At 35.6% G+C, this 19,301-nt stretch overlaps 1 protein-coding gene and 1 long non-coding RNA gene across 4 annotated transcripts in view; one reads left to right on the top strand and one right to left on the bottom strand.

The window, feature by feature from the left end:
• The window catches only part of LOC145691106 (uncharacterized), a 471,970-nt gene that overhangs the window by 119,982 nt on the left and 332,687 nt on the right, over window positions 1–19,301 (bottom strand). The window lies entirely within an intron of this gene.
• The window catches only part of ths (thisbe), a 254,470-nt gene that overhangs the window by 135,719 nt on the left and 99,450 nt on the right, over window positions 1–19,301 (top strand). The window contains exon 1 of one of the 2 annotated variants that reach the window (XM_081766782.1): window positions 15,296–15,696. The exons of the other annotated variant lie outside the window; for it this stretch is intronic. Within the exon in view, the coding sequence (XP_081622908.1) occupies window positions 15,677–15,696 (20 nt within the window). The 5' untranslated portion in view covers window positions 15,296–15,676. Of the gene's footprint in view, window positions 1–15,295; window positions 15,697–19,301 lie in introns of those variants that run through there. 2 annotated transcript variants of the gene reach the window in all.

Below are 19,301 nucleotides of genomic sequence, written 5' to 3'. Positions count from 1 at the left end.
AAATACAGATACTTTTTAAAGCCGAGCAGCGGTGGGTCAGTGATAGAGCGCTTACTTTCGGTGCGTGTGGTCTTTGATTCGATCTCCGGCCAAGTAAATTTGTGGATTTGTGGTGGACAACATCGTGTCCGTGGGTTTTCTCAGGGTATTCTCTTTCCTCCCGTCTTTTCGTTCCACATTTTTTTCTATCACTATACACTTGCATTAGTGATTGTCTCTCTCTTACTTACAAAGACATAATCATGGGACGTTAAACTGAAAGATTTCATTTCTTTTTGTTTTGTTTTAATATCACTCATGTTTACCATTTTAGCGTGTAGAAATGTTTGTAAACTTCGCCATTAAAACTTAATTAAAATATACAGTATCGTCAGATATAATTAAATAAATAACTCTGATATTGATATCTAATCATACACTCATTTTATTCTATTTCTAACCGTCATGTGCATATATTCAAACATTTGTGTCTATGTGTGTGTTTACTACCATTTTTACAAAACAGTTCTTGTCCATCAACAGTTTGATGTCTCCTAATCACGTTAGTCTAGAAATAAATTAAATAAAATTATGTATTTTTACTTTTACGTCCCACAATTATATCCTTAACTGAAAGAGACAAATCATTAATGGAAGTGAATAATTATGAAATAATTGGCGGAATGAAAATGTAGGAGGAAAACTGAAAATATCGGGAAAACCCGTGGACGTAATGTTATCCACTGCAAAATCACCTGGTCGGGTAGCGAACCCCTCGCACCAGAGGGGAGACCTCGACTACTGAGCTAGAAATGTAACGTTCACTAAATATGAATAGAAGAACATCTACATCTATAACAGGGAGAATGGTGGGCCCCTGATAGAACGCTCACCTATGGTGCTAGGAGTTCCTACTGCGATCCCAGGATAATTGAATTTCATGGTAGACAACTTGTGTTCGTAGATTTTCTCGGAGTTTTCCCGTTTTCCCCCACATCCATGCTCCATCAATTCCATCACAATCATTCGCTTTCATGACTCATCCGCCTCCTTTAGCCTAAAAAGTGTAGCCATGAATCGTCAAAATAAAAGAAGAAAATCTGTAAAGTACAAACGTGCAAGAGGGATATTTCTATGTTAAGTATGGGCAAAATATGTGTTGTAATTGCGATTTATAATTATATTACATAGAACATATGTGATATAGCCTAGATTTGATATAAGAAAGAAAACTTACACTCACTTGTTATGTTACACTTTTCTCGGTTAAAGTAAGAAATGTTAACAGGTTACAAAGAGAAGTAAGTGAAGAAAGAAGTGGTAAATTGTATCACTTCTATCTTGTTCTTTGAATTTTATTACAGCTATTAAATTGTGTTTTATATAGAAAGGAAAGCATTTCACGTTTTATGCATAGGTATATAAATCATAACATTGTCAGCTAGCTTTCTGTTTATGTTTTTTAATACCACACAGCAAGGCGCATTATAATTGTAACACACATATACGGTAGAAGTTTGAAGAAGATCATCTGCTAAACTTTTTGTCTACTAGTTTTTTGATGTATTATTTACCAAATTAATAGATAACCAAAACAAAATAAATAAAAAATATGAAAATAAAAGTTCTATTTGATTTTCTTGTTTCTCCGACTGTTATCATTATTAATTATTATTATTATTATTATTATTATTATTATTATTATTATTATTATTATTATTATTATTATTATTATTATTAACAACTATTGATTTTTTACTATTTCTAAAAAACTCATCACTTCTACAACATTGTCGTTTTGTATTAGTTTCTATTTGGGGGCGGAGGTAAAAATCAGGACACATGTTATCTCAATGAAAGAAGAGAGAAATGGTTTGGCCTCTCTCTCTTAGTGTATTTTTGCTTCCATCCTTTCTGTTATTTTTTTCTATGAGTATTTTTTTCATTGCTGGAATATGATTTACAAAAATTAATTTTATTGTTGTCAGCTTTCTTGAATTTCTCATCTTCAAAAACATAAGATGGATGGCCACTTTTTAAAAACAAGACTGTACATAAAGATTTCGCGTTTTCTCCTTGTCAAAACAACAAGATACAGATGTCCTGTATAGACTGTGTAGCGTTAATCAGTTTTTTGTCTCATAAAAATCTATCATCTATATTTATTAATTTATGAAAGACATAGTAAAAAGTCTTCAGGGAAGAATAGTGGGAAAAAATCTTTAACTTTTACATCTCACGCTTATGCCGGCTAGGCTAAAGGAGAGTTTCGTAGACCTACTGCGCAGGAATGATTACATTTCCATCGCTTAATGATACATCATTTTGTTTTGCAACACAGTTTATTCAGTGACTAAACAAATGCAGAGCTACCAGAATCCATTATATTGTAACAGAAAGAATGTTAAATATGTTTGCACGTCATTATGTTTTTATGATATGTTGGAACTATTTGTTTTACCACAAATGAGACCATGATTGAAATGACCTTCCTGTACGATGGGGAACCTCCTCATTTTGCTCGAATTATTTCACGTTCTTTGGACGTTGATTTCGGAGGTCAATGAATCGGACGTCAAGGATCAATTCCTTGGCCCACGAAGAAGGCTCAGTCTCGCACCATTGCATTTTTTCCTACAACATTTTATTATACATTGTGTATCATATTAAAATTGTTAATGTGAACCATCTGAAAGTAAGCATCAATGGTGCAAATGGCATTGTTACGATAGACATGCTCGACAGGGCCTGGTGTGAAATTGAGTAACGCCTGGATGTATGTGATACTGACAATGTGCACACATAGAAAAATGCTTACAAGAAAACACACTTTGGTGCACACATGAAAACAAGCTTACAGGCGCGCTTTGGTATACATAGAAACATGTTTACAATCAAACGCACTTTGGTGCACACATAGTAACATGCTTACAAGCACACTTTGGTGCATACGTAGAAACTTGTTTACAGGCAAACGCAATTTGGTGCACACATAGAAACATGGTATCAAGCAAACGCGCTATAACATTTTTTTTTTTTTGTCGCAGTATAGTGGATTCTGGTAGCAATGCATTTGTTTTTGCACTACTTGAGTTGTCAAAAAAAAAAATATATATATATGTATAAATACTATAACTCTTGTACAGCAGCCTACGAAACCTCTCTATTCTTTATAGAAGAATCTTCATTGTTTACTAAATTAAAATGAAAATATAAATAAAATAAAATTCTTAACATCCCACGTTTGTACTCTGCAGGCTAAAGTAGGGTTGCTATTAATGGTGTCTTCCTGTTTCGCCTTACACAAGTTTTCCAGCTTTTTCTGCCCCCTGGCATCTTTATCAACATAACAAGATAAGGCGTAACAGGACTTCTTGTTTTGCCTTTTCCTGTTTCGCCTTACAATTTGAAGGGAAATTTAATATGATCAGGGATTTTTAAGGAGATAATTCATTTAACAAAATTATTATTAAAACGAAAATGTTCTTAAAGTTTCAAAAGACGGGTTGTGATTAATCTACACGGTATGGTAAGCTGAAATTATTCATTGAGCGAGATTAGTTTCAAGGAAGAATGTTGCTAAGAACATAATCAAACAGAGCGGGACTTCACCGAGTGCAGTACAAAATCCAAACAAATTTCTGACAAAATGGACAAAACCCAAGCGAACAAAATCCAAGGGAAAGAATCATAGGCGCATCCTAATCTTCAACTGTTATGCATCTAAAGTGTTATTTGTAATTCTTCAATTTATTGTCTTATATTTTAAACACGAAAAACCCAATAAAACATGCAAGCATGTAATAGTAAGGGGGCAAAATTTAAAGGAAAGTCTGAAGGGAGGAGAGTCCGGACCACGAGCGTCATTTGAGAGTTCGCTTCAAAGGAGCAAGACACCCATTTACATAAGAGTTGCACTTTTTTTTTAAAAAAAAAAATTAGTATATTAGTTGTCAATTAAAATACGTATTTCTCAAACTCGGGGGAGAGGTCGCTCCTCCTGACCCCCTAAATAACGCCCCTTGTCCGGATCCTCAGGACTCTCCCCCTGCGTAGTTCTTGGTTGGTACAAACAAAATCAAAAGATAATAAAATTAGCAAACTCAAAATCTAACGAAAATTTTATTAAAAATTTCGATGGTACCGGTAAGTCCTCAGCTGTATGGAAAGTAATCAAGAATGAAATGAATTTTAAAAATAACACAAAACAATACCGGTATACAGAACTATAGAAAATGCTATGTTACAATAAATGATCCCAATGTGAGCAGAAAATTCCCCTTTGAGAAATTTTGCTTCGTGTTGCATCATACATTAAGGCAAGGCAGGAATTCCTGTTTCGCCTTAAGATAAGATACTTATCAACATGTTTTTTTTTTTAAATATGGCTTAAGGATGTAAGGCAAAACAGGAAAAGGCGAAACGGAAGAATCCTATTAATAAAGGTGAACTAGGCTAATGATTAATGAGAGTGAGTGATGTAAGAATTGCTGTAATAAATGTAGTGTAAGGAAACGGGAAACTACGTTCTGTACCACATCCTCACATGATCTGCGATCGAATTAGGGACCCCTCACATAAAAGGTGAACGCACTAGCATTGAGTCATGTCATACTGTATCGGATGTGAAGGTTGGAGCTAATAGTTTTTGAAAAGAAAGTCTTCAGGAATATATTATCAAGAAAGGAAAAAAAAAACCGAATAAAGCGAGAAACCGGCATAACTCGGAAGTTCACAACATAGTGGAAAATTATATTGAAAAGGCTAAGATGGGCAGGCCATATTCACTGGTGTAACTGTGATATTTTGCTAGAAGGGAAGATGACCCCTTACGTCTGAGAATAGAATGAAACCTATGGTCTAATGGTATTCAAGAAGGGAGCAACAGTGTTGTAGGAGACCGTGACCCCTCCCTCTAGGTACGCAACGCTTATGATCATATTGTTCGCTTATGGAATTTGCGCGGGTTTGCTATGGTATCAGTTGAAAAGCGTTCGAAAAAAAACGTCCTTCAGAAAGACTGAGATGTTTTGGTTAGATAATATGATGTTGGATGCTAGAAAACTAAATAATAATAATCCTCATTGAGTGGGTTTGTGACATAAGGGGAACCACTTCGTATTTTTTTTTTTTTTTTTTTTTTTAAGTTTTGCCTGTAACAATGAACCTTCATAGATCTAAACCTATTCAGTTAGTTTATATTCAAAATACGTATTTCACATAACTATATAATATAGAAAAAAGTAGGTGTTATCTTCATTGTAATACATAGGTTTCAATTCGTACATTTCGATGATAATGTTAATCTGCTATTGCGCCGTAATATTTTTTTTTCAACTGGCTTGTTTCCACGAACTTGAAGCGTTGTAATCCCAGAGTGTTCATAGTATCAATAAGAAGGCATTTTTTTACTTGTCATAAACGACAATTGTTTTGTGGAAATAGCATATATGAAGTCAGACTGTATCCAATTGGATACACCTTTCTATTCATGGACAAAAGACAATCACCTCATCAAAGGACAAGAGACAGAGAGAGAGAAAACTTAGGTAATGCAAAATAACTCTGATAATGTGGCATCAACTGCGTCAACTTCAGCAATTTATGCCGCTGGACTAACAAAGTGATGTAAAAAAGAGAAATGGATTGCCTACTGGATGGAAATCAGATCAAAGAACTAATACACGGTGCGTGGACTCACACGATTTTTTTTCTAATTATTTTTATTTGGTAATATTTGGTCTAGGAATTAATTCGTGCGGTTGGTACGCACACATTGAAGCTGTAGTACAAACACAAAATACATAAATACCTTAAGAAAAATATTGTCCATCGCTAGCCACCACTTTCGCCCATCTGTCAGGCAATGTACGGATTCCGTGGCGAAAGAAGTCCTCATCCTTGGAAGCGATCCAGTCAGAGACCCATGTTTCGATATCTTCTGAAGAAGTAAACCGCTGTCCAATCAAATCGTTGTTCATGCAATCGAACAAGTAGTAGTCCGAAGGAGCAACGTCTGGTGAATACGGCGGGTGGGGTAAAACTTCCCATCCGACATTTTCTAAATAGGTTTTGACCGGTTTTGCGACATGTGGGCGAGCGTTATCATGTTGAACAATAAGTTTATCATGTCTGTTCTCCCATTCTGGTCGTGTTCTGGCCAGAGCTTGCTTCAAACGCATTAATTGTCGTCGATAACGTTCTCCATTCATAGTTTCACCCGGTTGCAGCAGCTCATAGTACACCACACATTTCATATCCCACCATATGCACAGCATAACCTTTGCACAGTGAATATCTCGTTTTGGTTGTGATGGACCTGGTTCACCTGGTTTCACCCAGGCCTTTTTTCGTTTAGGATTCTCGTAATGGATCCACTTCTCATCACCCGTAATAATTCGATGCAGAAACCCCTTTCTGTCTGTCGTTGAAGCAGCAATTCGCAAATGGTTTTTCGTCTTTCAACGTCTCTGTCTTTCAATTCATGTGGAACCCAATGTGACATCTTTTGAATCATTCCCATGGCTTTCAAGCGTTTGGAGACTGTTGTTTGATCAACGCCTAATGCTGCTGCAAGTTGTTCCTGCGTTTGACACGAATCCTGCTCGAGCAATGCTGTCAATTCTTCGTCTTGAAATTTTTTTGGCTGTCCAGCTCGCTCTTGGTCTGCCAAGCCGAAATCACCACTTCTAAACCGTGCAAACCACTTCTGACACGTTCGCTCAGCTAGAGCATGGTCACCATACACTTCCACCAAAATACGATGACTTTCAGTCGCACTTTTCTGCATGTTAAAGTAATGCAGCAGGACACCCCGCAAAAACACTTTATCAGGCACAAATTGCGCCATGTTCACTTAACTACAAACTGGTGTTGTTGACGCTTTAATCCACTGCCCTATACTACGAACGATACGCGATGACAGGGGTTTGCAACACATGTGTGGATACACGGAACTGTGGGACGCTCCGTTCGTTGCGCCATCTCTTGTCCACCCGCACGAATTAATTCCTAGACCAAATACAAATTGTCGTTCATCTTTCAAGTTTAAAAATAGGGGGCGTGGTGGCTCAATTGAACATCGCTCTCCCTGGTGTATTCGGTCTCTGTTTCGATCCCAGCTCGTGGCATGTAAACTTTGTGATGGACAAACACTGTATGTGGGGTTTTCCTAGGGGTTCTCCCTTTCCTTTCACTTTCTTCATTTCGCTAGTTCATTCGTTATCATTAACAACTTCTCCTTTAGCCTTCGAGCGTAATAAACGTTGAATTACAATTTAATTTCATTTAAATTTAAAAACACATTATTTTGAACAAACTACACAAAGTAAGCTCTCAAATCTGTTCAGACGATACATCTAGCTGCCATGAAACTAGACTCCCTAGCATCTATACTCATACGTTAATATGGCTAAAATGAAATGAAAGCTATAGTTTTACAACCCACGATTATGTACCAAGGCTAAGAGAGACTATGATAAGGATAAAAAATTAAATAGTGGATTGAAGAAAGGGTAGAAAATCAGAAAACTCCGAAGAAACTCACGTATATGATACTTGTTCACCACAGAGCTCACCTGGCGCGAGCAGGGATCGAACCAAGAACCCCACGCACTAGAGGTTAAGCGCTATGCCACTGTGTTCCTGTAAATAAGGGTGGTTAGATGTCTTATAGTTGGGTGATGTCTGGTTGACACATCAATTCTGTTCGCTATTATTATTATTATTATTATTATTATTATTATTATTATTATTATTATTATTATTATTATTATTATTAGAAATTCATTGCTTCTTGATTTAAGCAGTTCCTTAATTGTCTTATTATCTTGAGTTAGCACCGAAAATTTAGTACTGCCATTGGAAATCGAGCCCAAGATTAAATACATCAAAGATGCGCATGATCACCATTCGGCTACAAGTTAGCACATCTGCATGTATTAATCAAATGAAATATGCAGTTTTGTGTATTAATGAATGAACTATTATCAAAAAGCACAGCCGAACATTTTGGATTATTGTATATTAATTTGTAAGAATGCTGCAACTGAAAATATTTGTGTGAATAAATTTCGTTTAGTATAATGTAGATGAACTTTGGTCTTGACATCAAATCCTTTTCTATGTAGAAAAATACTACATCTAATTCTCAGTAGGGATGCTAGGGATTCTCCTAGCTTGAAAAGTAATACATTTAGATGGGTCCAGATGTTAACACGTTGGCCGCCATGTGCATAATTCTGATGCACAAATAGTGGGGTACAAAATACCCCGAAATATGGCTTGGCGGCTTTAACCTAATCTCACTAATAATGTGGCATTTTGTTGATAACATTGATCTATGAGATAGAAAAGGTATAAATAGGGAGACCTAAATACGGAAACTAATTTCATTTAAGATCATTCTTTCGAATCAGCTTAAAGAACATTTTCAAATTTCATTATAAATTTCAGATAATAGATGAAATGTGTTATATTAAAATTGTGTTTAAAAATACTATAACATACAATTAACTTTGACGTGTGTAGGACTAATACAGTTTTTTCTTCCTTTCTTTATATAAACCAAATTAATGCATATTCTCTTCCGAAATTATTAAGGTTAGTAAAGTGGGTAAAACGCATCATTCTGTTTTCAATTTGATGGAAGGTCAATTAGATAGAATCCCGAATTCTTTGCCTGAATATTCCGTGTAGATCACTCCAATTACTGAGAAACGCTTTGCTCTTTCTTACATGCTATACGAATGAAGTAGGTCTATTTTATACATAGAAAGCAGGAAAAAAAAAAAAAAAAAAAAAAAGGAAATAACCTGATTTTAAATTCCAAATTATAACTCAACTTGCGAACTTTTAGAAGTCCACTATACACATTTAAGAGCGTACAAGTATGTAACAGTTCGTTCCAGTCTCAAAATACTATGTTTACTATACATTTGTCTTCATATGCGAAATTGGGATGTTTACGTTTTAAAGTGTTATAAACTTCTACGAAGATGCCGAGTCGTGACTGTTTTAAGAGAAAATAGGTGTAAACAGTTTACTTCAACATGAGTATATTGCTCATAGCATAATATTGAAGGCAACGTGAGAACCACTCAATCAAGTAGTACTGACACATGTAAGAGAGCGTGTATGTAATATTTTCTCTATTTAAGGACTTTGCTTTCCATCAAGGGATCTCCATCAGCTCAGTAGTACAGTACCTCAGTATAGAACAATGGTCACGCAGGCATTGTTACAATCTTAATCTGGTTTATACCCGGTTGCTGGCTGTTTTTATTCTGTGCGACACCTGTTGGCGGGATTTTACTACCTTTGGAGTTTGTGGCAACAATGAATGAACAACACTGCAATGCTTTTTACTCCTTCTTTCCTTTTCTTTTTTTCTTTTTTTTTACTTTTTACTCTGTTCTTTCCCCCCCCCCCTTCAAAGTTGAACAATCAAAAGTTAATCTGAGGTGGGGTTTTATTGTTCTGTAGCTTAAAGTACTCAATTGTTATGGTTCCATAGTTACTTTTAAAAGTCTACTCTGGCCTTGCAAGGTTTATGATCGCTCGAAACTAACGAACTTCTTTTTAACCCGCTCCGCTCTTCTTTCCAGTGTCTTACAACATATTGGCGGCAGACACACGCTGACACAGGGACGTGTATGGAATGATACGGCTTTTACTTGTCAGTATTAATGGCCTCAAAATATTGAAAAAAAGCAAACATTTCAATGTTCATTTTTCTACTTACATAGTCCGCATACATACTATGTAACGTCAACTCATGGTGATTTAAAGAGTTGCGATTCGTGAGTTAAACACTTACAACAAATGTAGACGCTATCCTGTTCGTTTCAATTGGATTTCTCAATTCATTTGTTCTCCAGCGAACTAAATTTAATTTAACCATTAATATTATTTTACATTGATGTAACAAAGCACTGACTCAAAGAATACTTCCATAGGGTTGTTATTAGCGTAATGTTCTGTTTAGTCAGGTTGATAGTAATTCGTCCACATCCTCTTTCTCTTAAAAGAGAATGTATTAACGTCGATCTCAATAGATGATAGCATTTCCATATTCTGTTTGGAAAACCTAGAGATAGCCTTTGATACTATGTGACATAATTAGTTAATTTGTGAACTCGATTTTTTTTCAACTAAAAGTGATCTTTTTCCGCTACATGTATCATTTTCTTCACAATACCTGAGCTCTTTTGTGGCTATTAGCACACGCGCTGTCGGTGGCGGAAAACTCTCGTCTGATTCTTGGTGGCAGTGATTCATGTGGTTTGAATCCTACTTAAGCTGTAAGTTCATATCTCATATTTTCGCTGCTAAAAGTTAAAAGGATTATAAACGTCAAACAAATAATAATAATATAATACTTCTACATCTATTAATCCTTATCCTACCCAGTTTTCTAATTGGGGCCGCGGTGGCTCAGTGGTAGAGCGTTCACCTCTGGTGCTAGGGGTCCCGGGTTCGATCCCAGCCCCCGCCAAGTGAACTTTGTGGTGGACAAACACCGTGTGCGTGGGTTTTCTCGGGGTTCTCCCGTTTCCTCCCACTTTCTTCATTCCACCATATCATTCATTACTCATCATCACCGTCTCCTTTAGCCTAACCGGCATAACCGTGGGACGTAAAACTCAAATATTTCATTTCCAGTTTTCTAATTTCAAAGAATTCCCCAAAGTTGAGCGTTATCTACACTACTATACAGGGTGAGCCGATAGCAGGTACGCACACACATACAGGGGAAGGGCACCGAGTTGGGACCCCCAATCTTTCTAACTCGACATACATATGCGTACTTTGTTGATAAAATTATACTTGTTTAGCACGAAAAAAAATTATGCTGTATAAAGATTTAATCTTGCACTACATCAACACTCTTATCATTTTTCTGAGAACATAGGTAGCAGTATTTAATAATTACTTACCTTCTTTTCGGGTGTTGAATAACACCGGAACTATACTACAAAGACATAGGTCTTATAGATAAACCACCACCCCTAAACTTTGGTCATCTCCCAACATAAATTTCTAGGTGCGCTTCTGGCCGCAAGCCCTATTACCTTGTATGTATGTTTCGAATATGATGTTAATGGGTTTGAAGTGAACAGATATTACAGCAGAAAAATACATATTATCTAAGGAGGCTACAAACATCACTTTATTCCCGCTTACACACTCATAATATCATAGTATTATGTTATCGCTCCCTAAACGATAGATTTGAAGATAAGTGAAACGTATTGCCATCTATTGGAGATTACTGAATCTTCACAATCACTATTGTTATTTATAAGCGGAAGGAGAATAATTTGAACTTTGTTATAAATAATATTTCCTAGTGCATTAACTTCAAAGTTGTTTTTTTATAAACATCTTCCCAATTTGATCATTTGAAATTATTGGATCTTTCGGGAGATACTCGAAATTAAAACTGAGCTCCTTCGCGGCTAAACGGTTAGCGTGCGCGCCTTTGGCGTGGGAGACCCGGGTTCGTTTTCCGGCGGGGGCTCATGTGGTTTGGATTCCACGTTAATCAGTAGGTCCCGTCTCATATAGCCTCATTGCTGAAAGGGACGTTAAACTCAAAATCAACTCAACTCGAAATTAAAACTGTGACATTTTAAACTGTAGTTATAACTGCAATCTTCAGAAACTAAGTTTTTTTGATAACCTTGGTATAATCAAATACAGAATTGTCAATTACTTGATGATGGTTAGTTTTGTAACATGTGATTAGCACATATCAATTCTAGCTTTTTAGACTGAAGTACGTTACCTTTTCATACAAGTGTCCCTTTCAGCCCTCATCGCTGGTCTAATAACTAGCGCGCGCGTGTTTAGTGCACGTGCTTTCGGGTTCAATTCTTGGTTGAAGTATATTGAATACATTACAGACCTCCTCCTTAAACTGGGCCATTCAGAGCACAAGGAAATTAAGCCAAATTACCAAACTTGTGAGAAAACGAGACATAAAGTTTGCACTATAAACTGAAGTACATGGAAAAGTCAACACTATTTTTTTAATTAAAAAAATAATTACAATAACTGGACATAGATCTTTTAACCTCTGAAAGAAGCTTCAGATAAAGATCTTAAAGATGACACATGTCCAAATTACCAAACAAGCGGATATGATTCCTTTGTGCACTGAACGTACCAATTGTCAGTCCACGTCTGATATAGACTCGATGCTGAAAACTGAAGTTGAACTTTCAACAAACAAGCAAAAAATCTTTTCAATTGTTATTGAAGCGAAATCAATACCTAGTACACTGAAAGAAGACATAAACACCTTCTTTTATCATTATTACTAGTAACAGTAATAACAGTGGTAGTAGTAGTAATAATATAATAGAAGTATAGGCTATTCCGATCGATTTCGGAGGGCGGATGATTCCAATCGGAAGCAATAACTTGTAGACAAATGCTGCCATCTGACTGAGATTGAATACAATGTCGGTGTAGAGTGGAGTGCCCATCGTCAGTAACTTTTAAATGTGAGCGTGTATTATTTCCGAGACAGATGCAATTGACAGAAAATATGACCTTGTAGATCGTGTGGTTATATTTTTATAATCACTGTTTGGAAGTAGTTTGTGATAACATACGTCTTGTGATACGAGTGGAAGTGATATATTCGAAAACAGAGATGCTTGTGTGAACAATGTGCAATATGACACATAATGCAATGCCTGTTCCAGTGTTGCCAACCTAGTGTTTAAAAGTATCTATCAATGTCGGCCGATTCCAATCGACTTTTTGCGAGTGATTTCGATCGCGTGTACGGAGTACTTTGTCAATTGTTCTATTGGAATAGAGTATTCCATCGTAATACTACACGGGGGAATATATTTTTTCGTTGCAGATGGGAAAGTACATCAGGGAAAAAGAAAAATGCTGAAGTGACGACAATATGAAGGAAGCCCTTCAAACCGTATGAGGTGGCTTGGCATTAAAGGCAGCTGCCAGGAGTTCCATGTTCCTTATACTTCCAGAATAGATTTGCACAAGCAATAGGTCATGAATATAGAAACGTGAAAAGGCTGGGGCTATGCAAGTGTTTACAGCTGAACAAGAGAAAACGTTAAAACAACGCATAATCCGGTTGGCGAATTTCGGGTGTGGTTGTACAAGAAAGGACATCAGGAAAGCTGCATATGCTTCTGCAGTAGCTAATGACCTAACAGATTTAGTACGAACCACCTGCCACGAAGTCCACATTTGTGTCTTTGCAAAACAGAGATCCGCACAGGATTTTTATGACTTTTGCTTATTACAATACTCTGATCCACGATGAGCTAAACTTTTGGACTGGATTCAATGTCAAGGCAAACGATGCGAATGGTACCACGAAGGCTGTGTGGGATTTAAGGGTAAAAGCCAATTTATTTGCGGTAAATGTTGAATCTAAAAACGTTCTTGACGTTTGATGATCATTTTCTCCTCCAATTACGTCTATTATTAACACATTACAAATTGTGTTTGTTTACATGTTCTATAGGATCATTTCTATTTATTGTGTCATATGCTATCACTTTCATTACTTGTTTGTTCTATGATATTTCAATGTATGTTTAATATTAAACACAGTTATCTAGCATTTTTTTGTTTTGTGTATAGCGATCGAAATCACCCACCTACGTGTTGGAATCACCCGCACAAGGTGGGTATTTCCGATCGACCATATGTATTTACAATTATATATATATATATATATATATATATATATATATATATATATATATATATATGAACCAAAAAAAGAAGCTACGTATGTAGGGCAACAAGAATTATCTCTTTTCCATGTCCTATGAACGCCTCTACCAAAACTGTGACCTTCATATTACAATTTTCGAACTGAAAGGAAAAGAAAGAAGTATGTACGCTAACCTCCGAAACTACACCGTTTTATTTACATAGATTTATTGCATTTTTGATCATCGAGTTAGCTTACAACCGAAATGACTGTGGCCATGGGAAAGGGAGAAGAAAAATAAAATAGTGACCTTGGCCAATTTTTGACAAGGCATCATCTTCACCTTCACCTAATGAACCATAGGGTAAACAAAACGAATATCTCGCCAGGATGGTGAGCATCAACAAGAATTTGGCTAAAGAAGATATATGAATGGGAATATAATAGAGACAAGATATAAAACTACCCGCGACTATATGGTTAGAGTTGGGACGGAAGACCTGGGTTCGATTTCCGGTGTGATTTCATGTGGTTCAGATCGCACATTGAGCAGTAGATCCACGTCTTATATAATCTTGCTGCTGAAACAGACGCTAAACATCAATCCAAACGATATCAGAAGATAAGCCCTGTGATTTCGTGACAACTCAGATCCTGTGGTAGAATACTCAGATGGTCTTTGCTAGTAAGTCTTTAAGAACAGTATATATATATATATATATATATATATATATATATATATATATATATATATATATATATATATATATATATATATCATACTCTTGTATATATCATACTCATCAGACAGATTATATATATATATATCATACTCTTCCACCTTCGTATATGAAACTAATTTTTTGATCCTGTTATTGACTGGTACGACGCCCCTAAACTGTTTATTAGCTCATAAATATCAAAAAGTTCATAATTTCTGGAAGTAGTTAATTCCTGTTTCTTTGTACGTATCTGATAGTGGTACTCAACGATGGAACATTAAATTCATTGACGCAAAACAAAACCATTTTGTTTCTTTTTGTTGTTGTTTTAGGGAGAAAAAATCTAGCTGCGGAATGCTACAATCTCGTACAATAGATTTCTATTGAGAAAAGGAAAACTTGAAATTATTTTGGTATTTTAGGCATAAATTTGCAGCGGGGAGTAAGACAACTTATGGTAATGTGGTTTGTAACATGACGAATAGTGTGATTATGCGTACGTATATATATATACTATAAAATCTATTTACGTCACATCCTTTGACAAAAAGAACGACGTCATCCTTGGGCTTTAAACGAGAGGTAGGTGTCGCGCTCATTTTTTCTTTTAATTGTATCTTCGTTTTCTTCTCTCGTTGTACCCATGATGAGTTTCTGAAGCGCAGGAAACAATTGAAATATTTCATTCTTTTTTATCAGAGCCACGGGCTTCCTGTCAGTATTCTTATCAGTTAAAAACTTTCTCGCTCAATTCCCTCCTCTCTCTCTTTTTCTCTCTCGCTCTCCGTGTCTCTCTCTCTCTCTCTGCAACATATACTTCTCCGTCCCTTAACGTGTTGTTACATCATTGCACTCACCACACACGAAAGACACGAAGTTGGAAGAGAAGCTATCAGTTGCTGTCGAACACCGCTGAAGACAAGGTTTCCCACTTACTCACTCCTTTGCGACTTCACTTGTGTGTGTTACCTGGCGGTGTGTACTAATAGTGTATAACAGTGCGTACAGTTCTGTTTTTTTTTTTTTTTTCTTAATTAGTTGTGCTTCATTTAAATGGTGACAAATATTACGTGGAAAACATACATACGACTTATTGTGTTTCGCTAATTTTGAAGGAAAAAAAAACTTGTAGAAAAAACATACGTATACTGTAGTGAATTTAGAAGTGTGTTGACCGTGGAATATTAAACACATTTATGGTGCGGTTTTATGCGCTTGTGTGTAGATAGCAACCGATGTTTCTACAGAAGTTTATTCTATTTGCTTGATGCAATTCGACCTGCAAAGGTAGGTTCTATCTTCTTTATTGTAATATGAAAAGTACTATGTTAGCTGTAGGTTTCTGACAAGACAACATCTAGCTGATACATAATCTATGTAATCATTACAAAATACGGTAATTGAGTTAATAATGTATGTTGAATTTACATTATACAGTATTACGAAACTGACGTAAGTAATGAGTACATTTACAATATTCTTCTTGCTAAACTAAGAAAACTCCCTGGCATTAGAGCTCAGATGGCTGTTAGCAGGACTATGTATGGTCAGAACATCGGCTTTCATAGCCTTTCTAGACTATATATTAGGATCGATATCTCTTAATCCAAAGAGTTCCCCATTACCTTAAAATCCTTCTTCAGTACTTAAAATTCTCTACACCATCAGAACTGAACTCAGGCTTATGCGCAATAACTAGCCAGATTCGCGGAACACATGCTATTTATTATATACTAGTAAATATATTCTAATGGTCTTAAAAAGAAACACTATCGGATTTGCCTATGTAAGAAAGAGGAAAAAGAAGTGCGTGGATTGAGATAAGAATTACTCATTTATATCCTTCGGGTATTCCAACTTCTAACCTACGGTCCATGGTTAGGAGTAGGGATACCACATATACAAGAATTGAGTAACTATGTTTCCGTTATACAGATATTCATTTGCACTTATTGGGTGACTCGATGGTAGAGTACTCGTCCCTGGTGCAAAGGGTCCCTAGCCCGGTCCCAGGCCATATAAGTTTGTGGTGCATAATATCGTATCCCAGGGTTTTGTCGAGGTTCTCCCGTTTCTTCCAACATTCTCATTCCACCAATTATTCACTTTCATTATCATCCATCTTCCCTTAACCTAAAGGAAATAATCATGAGATGTTAAATTAGAAATTTCATTTCGTCCATTTCATCTGGACATATTAATTAATACTCTTCCGATAGAAGCACTTTGACTTGTACTGCCAATGTCAAGATGCCAAATCCTTTGCGGAGGCAACTCAGGACTTGTCGGCTTGGTCTGCTTACTCTGGTGTAACTATGATGGGGCCAGTCAGAAAGTCAGAGACATGGAGTCTGATTTTTTTTTTTTATTAATGTGCTTAAAATTATTTGTTTGTTACAGATAATTATTTGATTAGTCTTTCTAATAATACCTCTCCCACGTACAAATAATTATTAGTTTATTCTGATAAACAGTTTCAGCTCATAATTATGGTATTTTATTCGAATAAAGGATTATATGAATTTTAACACAATGCTTAACACTCCTAAAAGTGATGAATCCATTGCGTTATGTTCAATGTCTTATTTGTGAGTTTCGTAGAAAGGAAGAATATTTCGAAGGTATCAAATTTACAAGAAATTTCTAGAGGAATATTGGTAAAGTTGTCACCGTGGAAAATGAAGGTTCTTTATAAGCATAATGTTATGAGCGTGCCTAAGCTCGACCTACATTAAATTTCTTCCTTCGTCTGAAGTAATCTGAAAATGACCATAAAATGACCATAAATTGAATTCCGAACAGTTAAGAAATATTGAAACTTTTAGATGACTTACACATTCAATATTTATTATTATTATTATTATTATTATTATTATTATTATTATTATTATTATTATTATTATTATTAGTTGTAGTAGTAGTAGTAGTAGTAGTAGTAGTAGTAGTAGTAGTAGTAGTAGTAGTAGTAGTACTAGTAGCAATAGTAGTATATCTATTCTAACAATTGGGGTGTTAATTGGCAAATGTTCTTCATCCTTATTTTCTGAAGCTTAAGTATATTATACAGCAAGAAATTTTAGGATATAAAATAAACTACCTTGTACTAATGTATTGAATCAAGAAGAAAGAGAGTCACCCGAAGAATGACTCGAATACAATAATTTATAACATAAACTCGAAAGGGAAAATAAGTAATATATCATGAATAATTAAGTTTAATGTTAGTGATTCACCACCATTCATAATAGCAGCAATGATTGTTCACTTTTGTATATAATCCCAGGCCTTTTGTCTTTTTATGAGTCGTCGTGGTGTATTAGTCAGTGCCAATAACCCGTTGGACAGAATTTAAAGTAGGTTTTTGATCCAGCGATTGAATTTGCCCTCTAACCTTGGCATTAGTCTGTCCTGGAACATCAAGTATTCCTACTGGCTGACGAACAGCTCCATTCGTATTGCTTCTGGCATCTTGGAATGTCACAAGACTAACGGTCAATGAATAAAAAGCAGCAAATGGTGAATGAATAATAAAAAAAATAGAATAATCATCGAGGACAATCAAGAATTAAAGTCAGCCTTACTACTATGAAATATTTTCTCTTAGATCATTAGTAATGATTGATATTAAAAAGTTATAAATGTCATTGATAACAAATGTAAGGTATAAAAAGAAAGAAAGAAAGAAAGATTGGATAACAATTAGCAAAACTTGTTTGTTATTTCTGTATACTAGTCTCCTTTGTATCCTTTGAACCGCTTCAAGAATTTGATTCGAACTACGAGATTACGTTGATTAAAGAAGTGACATCTTTTAAACTGTATTTCCCGAAAACTTTTCTTCCTGAAGTGGGAAGAATGAAATTTACAGTATTTCACTTCATCCTCATATGTAGGAAATTTAACGTCAAGCATTCATATAAGGAACTTAAGAGATTTGTAGTTTCATGTCTTGGATAGTAATAAGAGACAAGTACAGGTAAATACTTTTATCCTTAACTTGTGAAAATTATGACAACATTCGTTATTCGTTATTCGTCTCCCATGTGTTATCAGTGTGTGGGTTGGAACAAAGCAAAAGACAAGAATGATATACGAGTAGAAATTCTGATCTTTGTCTACTACTTGTAGGTGGAAAGCTTTGTACCACCGACAATGACATTAAGTGTCTGCATTTCGAATTCGGACCCCGATTTTTTGACGAGCTTGGTTTATAAAATTTCCTTTAAATATTTACTTTTTGTCCGTATGTCCGTTCGTTATCACGGAGACGAAAGACCTGAAGAACTACTTAATGGAAGTTACGAATCGAGTTCCTTAATGGAGATGATATTCAAACAGAAAGTGATAGAAATAATATATTTTCAGCTTTTACGTTGATCACTATAGTGCAGAAACGGTGATAGATAGTGAGAAGCAGTTTTCTGCAGTTGATTAATCCCAAGAATGCGTTTCATCTCTGTACTAACTCAGTTCTTAACTCTGTACTAAAACCGGAAGTCACAGAAATCCAGTCACAGTCACAGAATTACACTTCCCGTTTCATTATTGATCTACACAGAGCTAAAACAATAAGAGATAATGAGAAGGGTTTTTTTTTTCTAGAATCGATTTAGCGTTCTAAGAATAGGTTAATATTCTTTCTTAACTGTCTATTTACAGAAATCAACCACTTCCGGTTTTATCGTTGATTGCTGTAGAATAAAAATGGTAACAGCAGGAAGCTATTTTCTGCAACCAATTGAACGACTCAAGAATATATAGACTATTTGTACAATCTCCACCCTAATCTCTCTACTAAAGCTGAAAATGGCAGGCGTCTACTACTATTACCGGTTTCAATATTAATTGAAGAAATATAACGCCATACAAACAAAACTCTTTCACGTCGTGTA

The sequence above is a fragment of the Thermobia domestica genome, chromosome 1, assembly GCF_964235325.1.
Source record: "Thermobia domestica chromosome 1, izTheDome1.hap1.1, whole genome shotgun sequence".
Lineage (NCBI taxonomy): Eukaryota > Metazoa > Arthropoda > Insecta > Zygentoma > Lepismatidae > Thermobia > Thermobia domestica.
The sequence above is the reverse complement of the archived record's forward strand: the minus strand, read 5'-3'. Positions and strand labels throughout refer to the sequence as shown.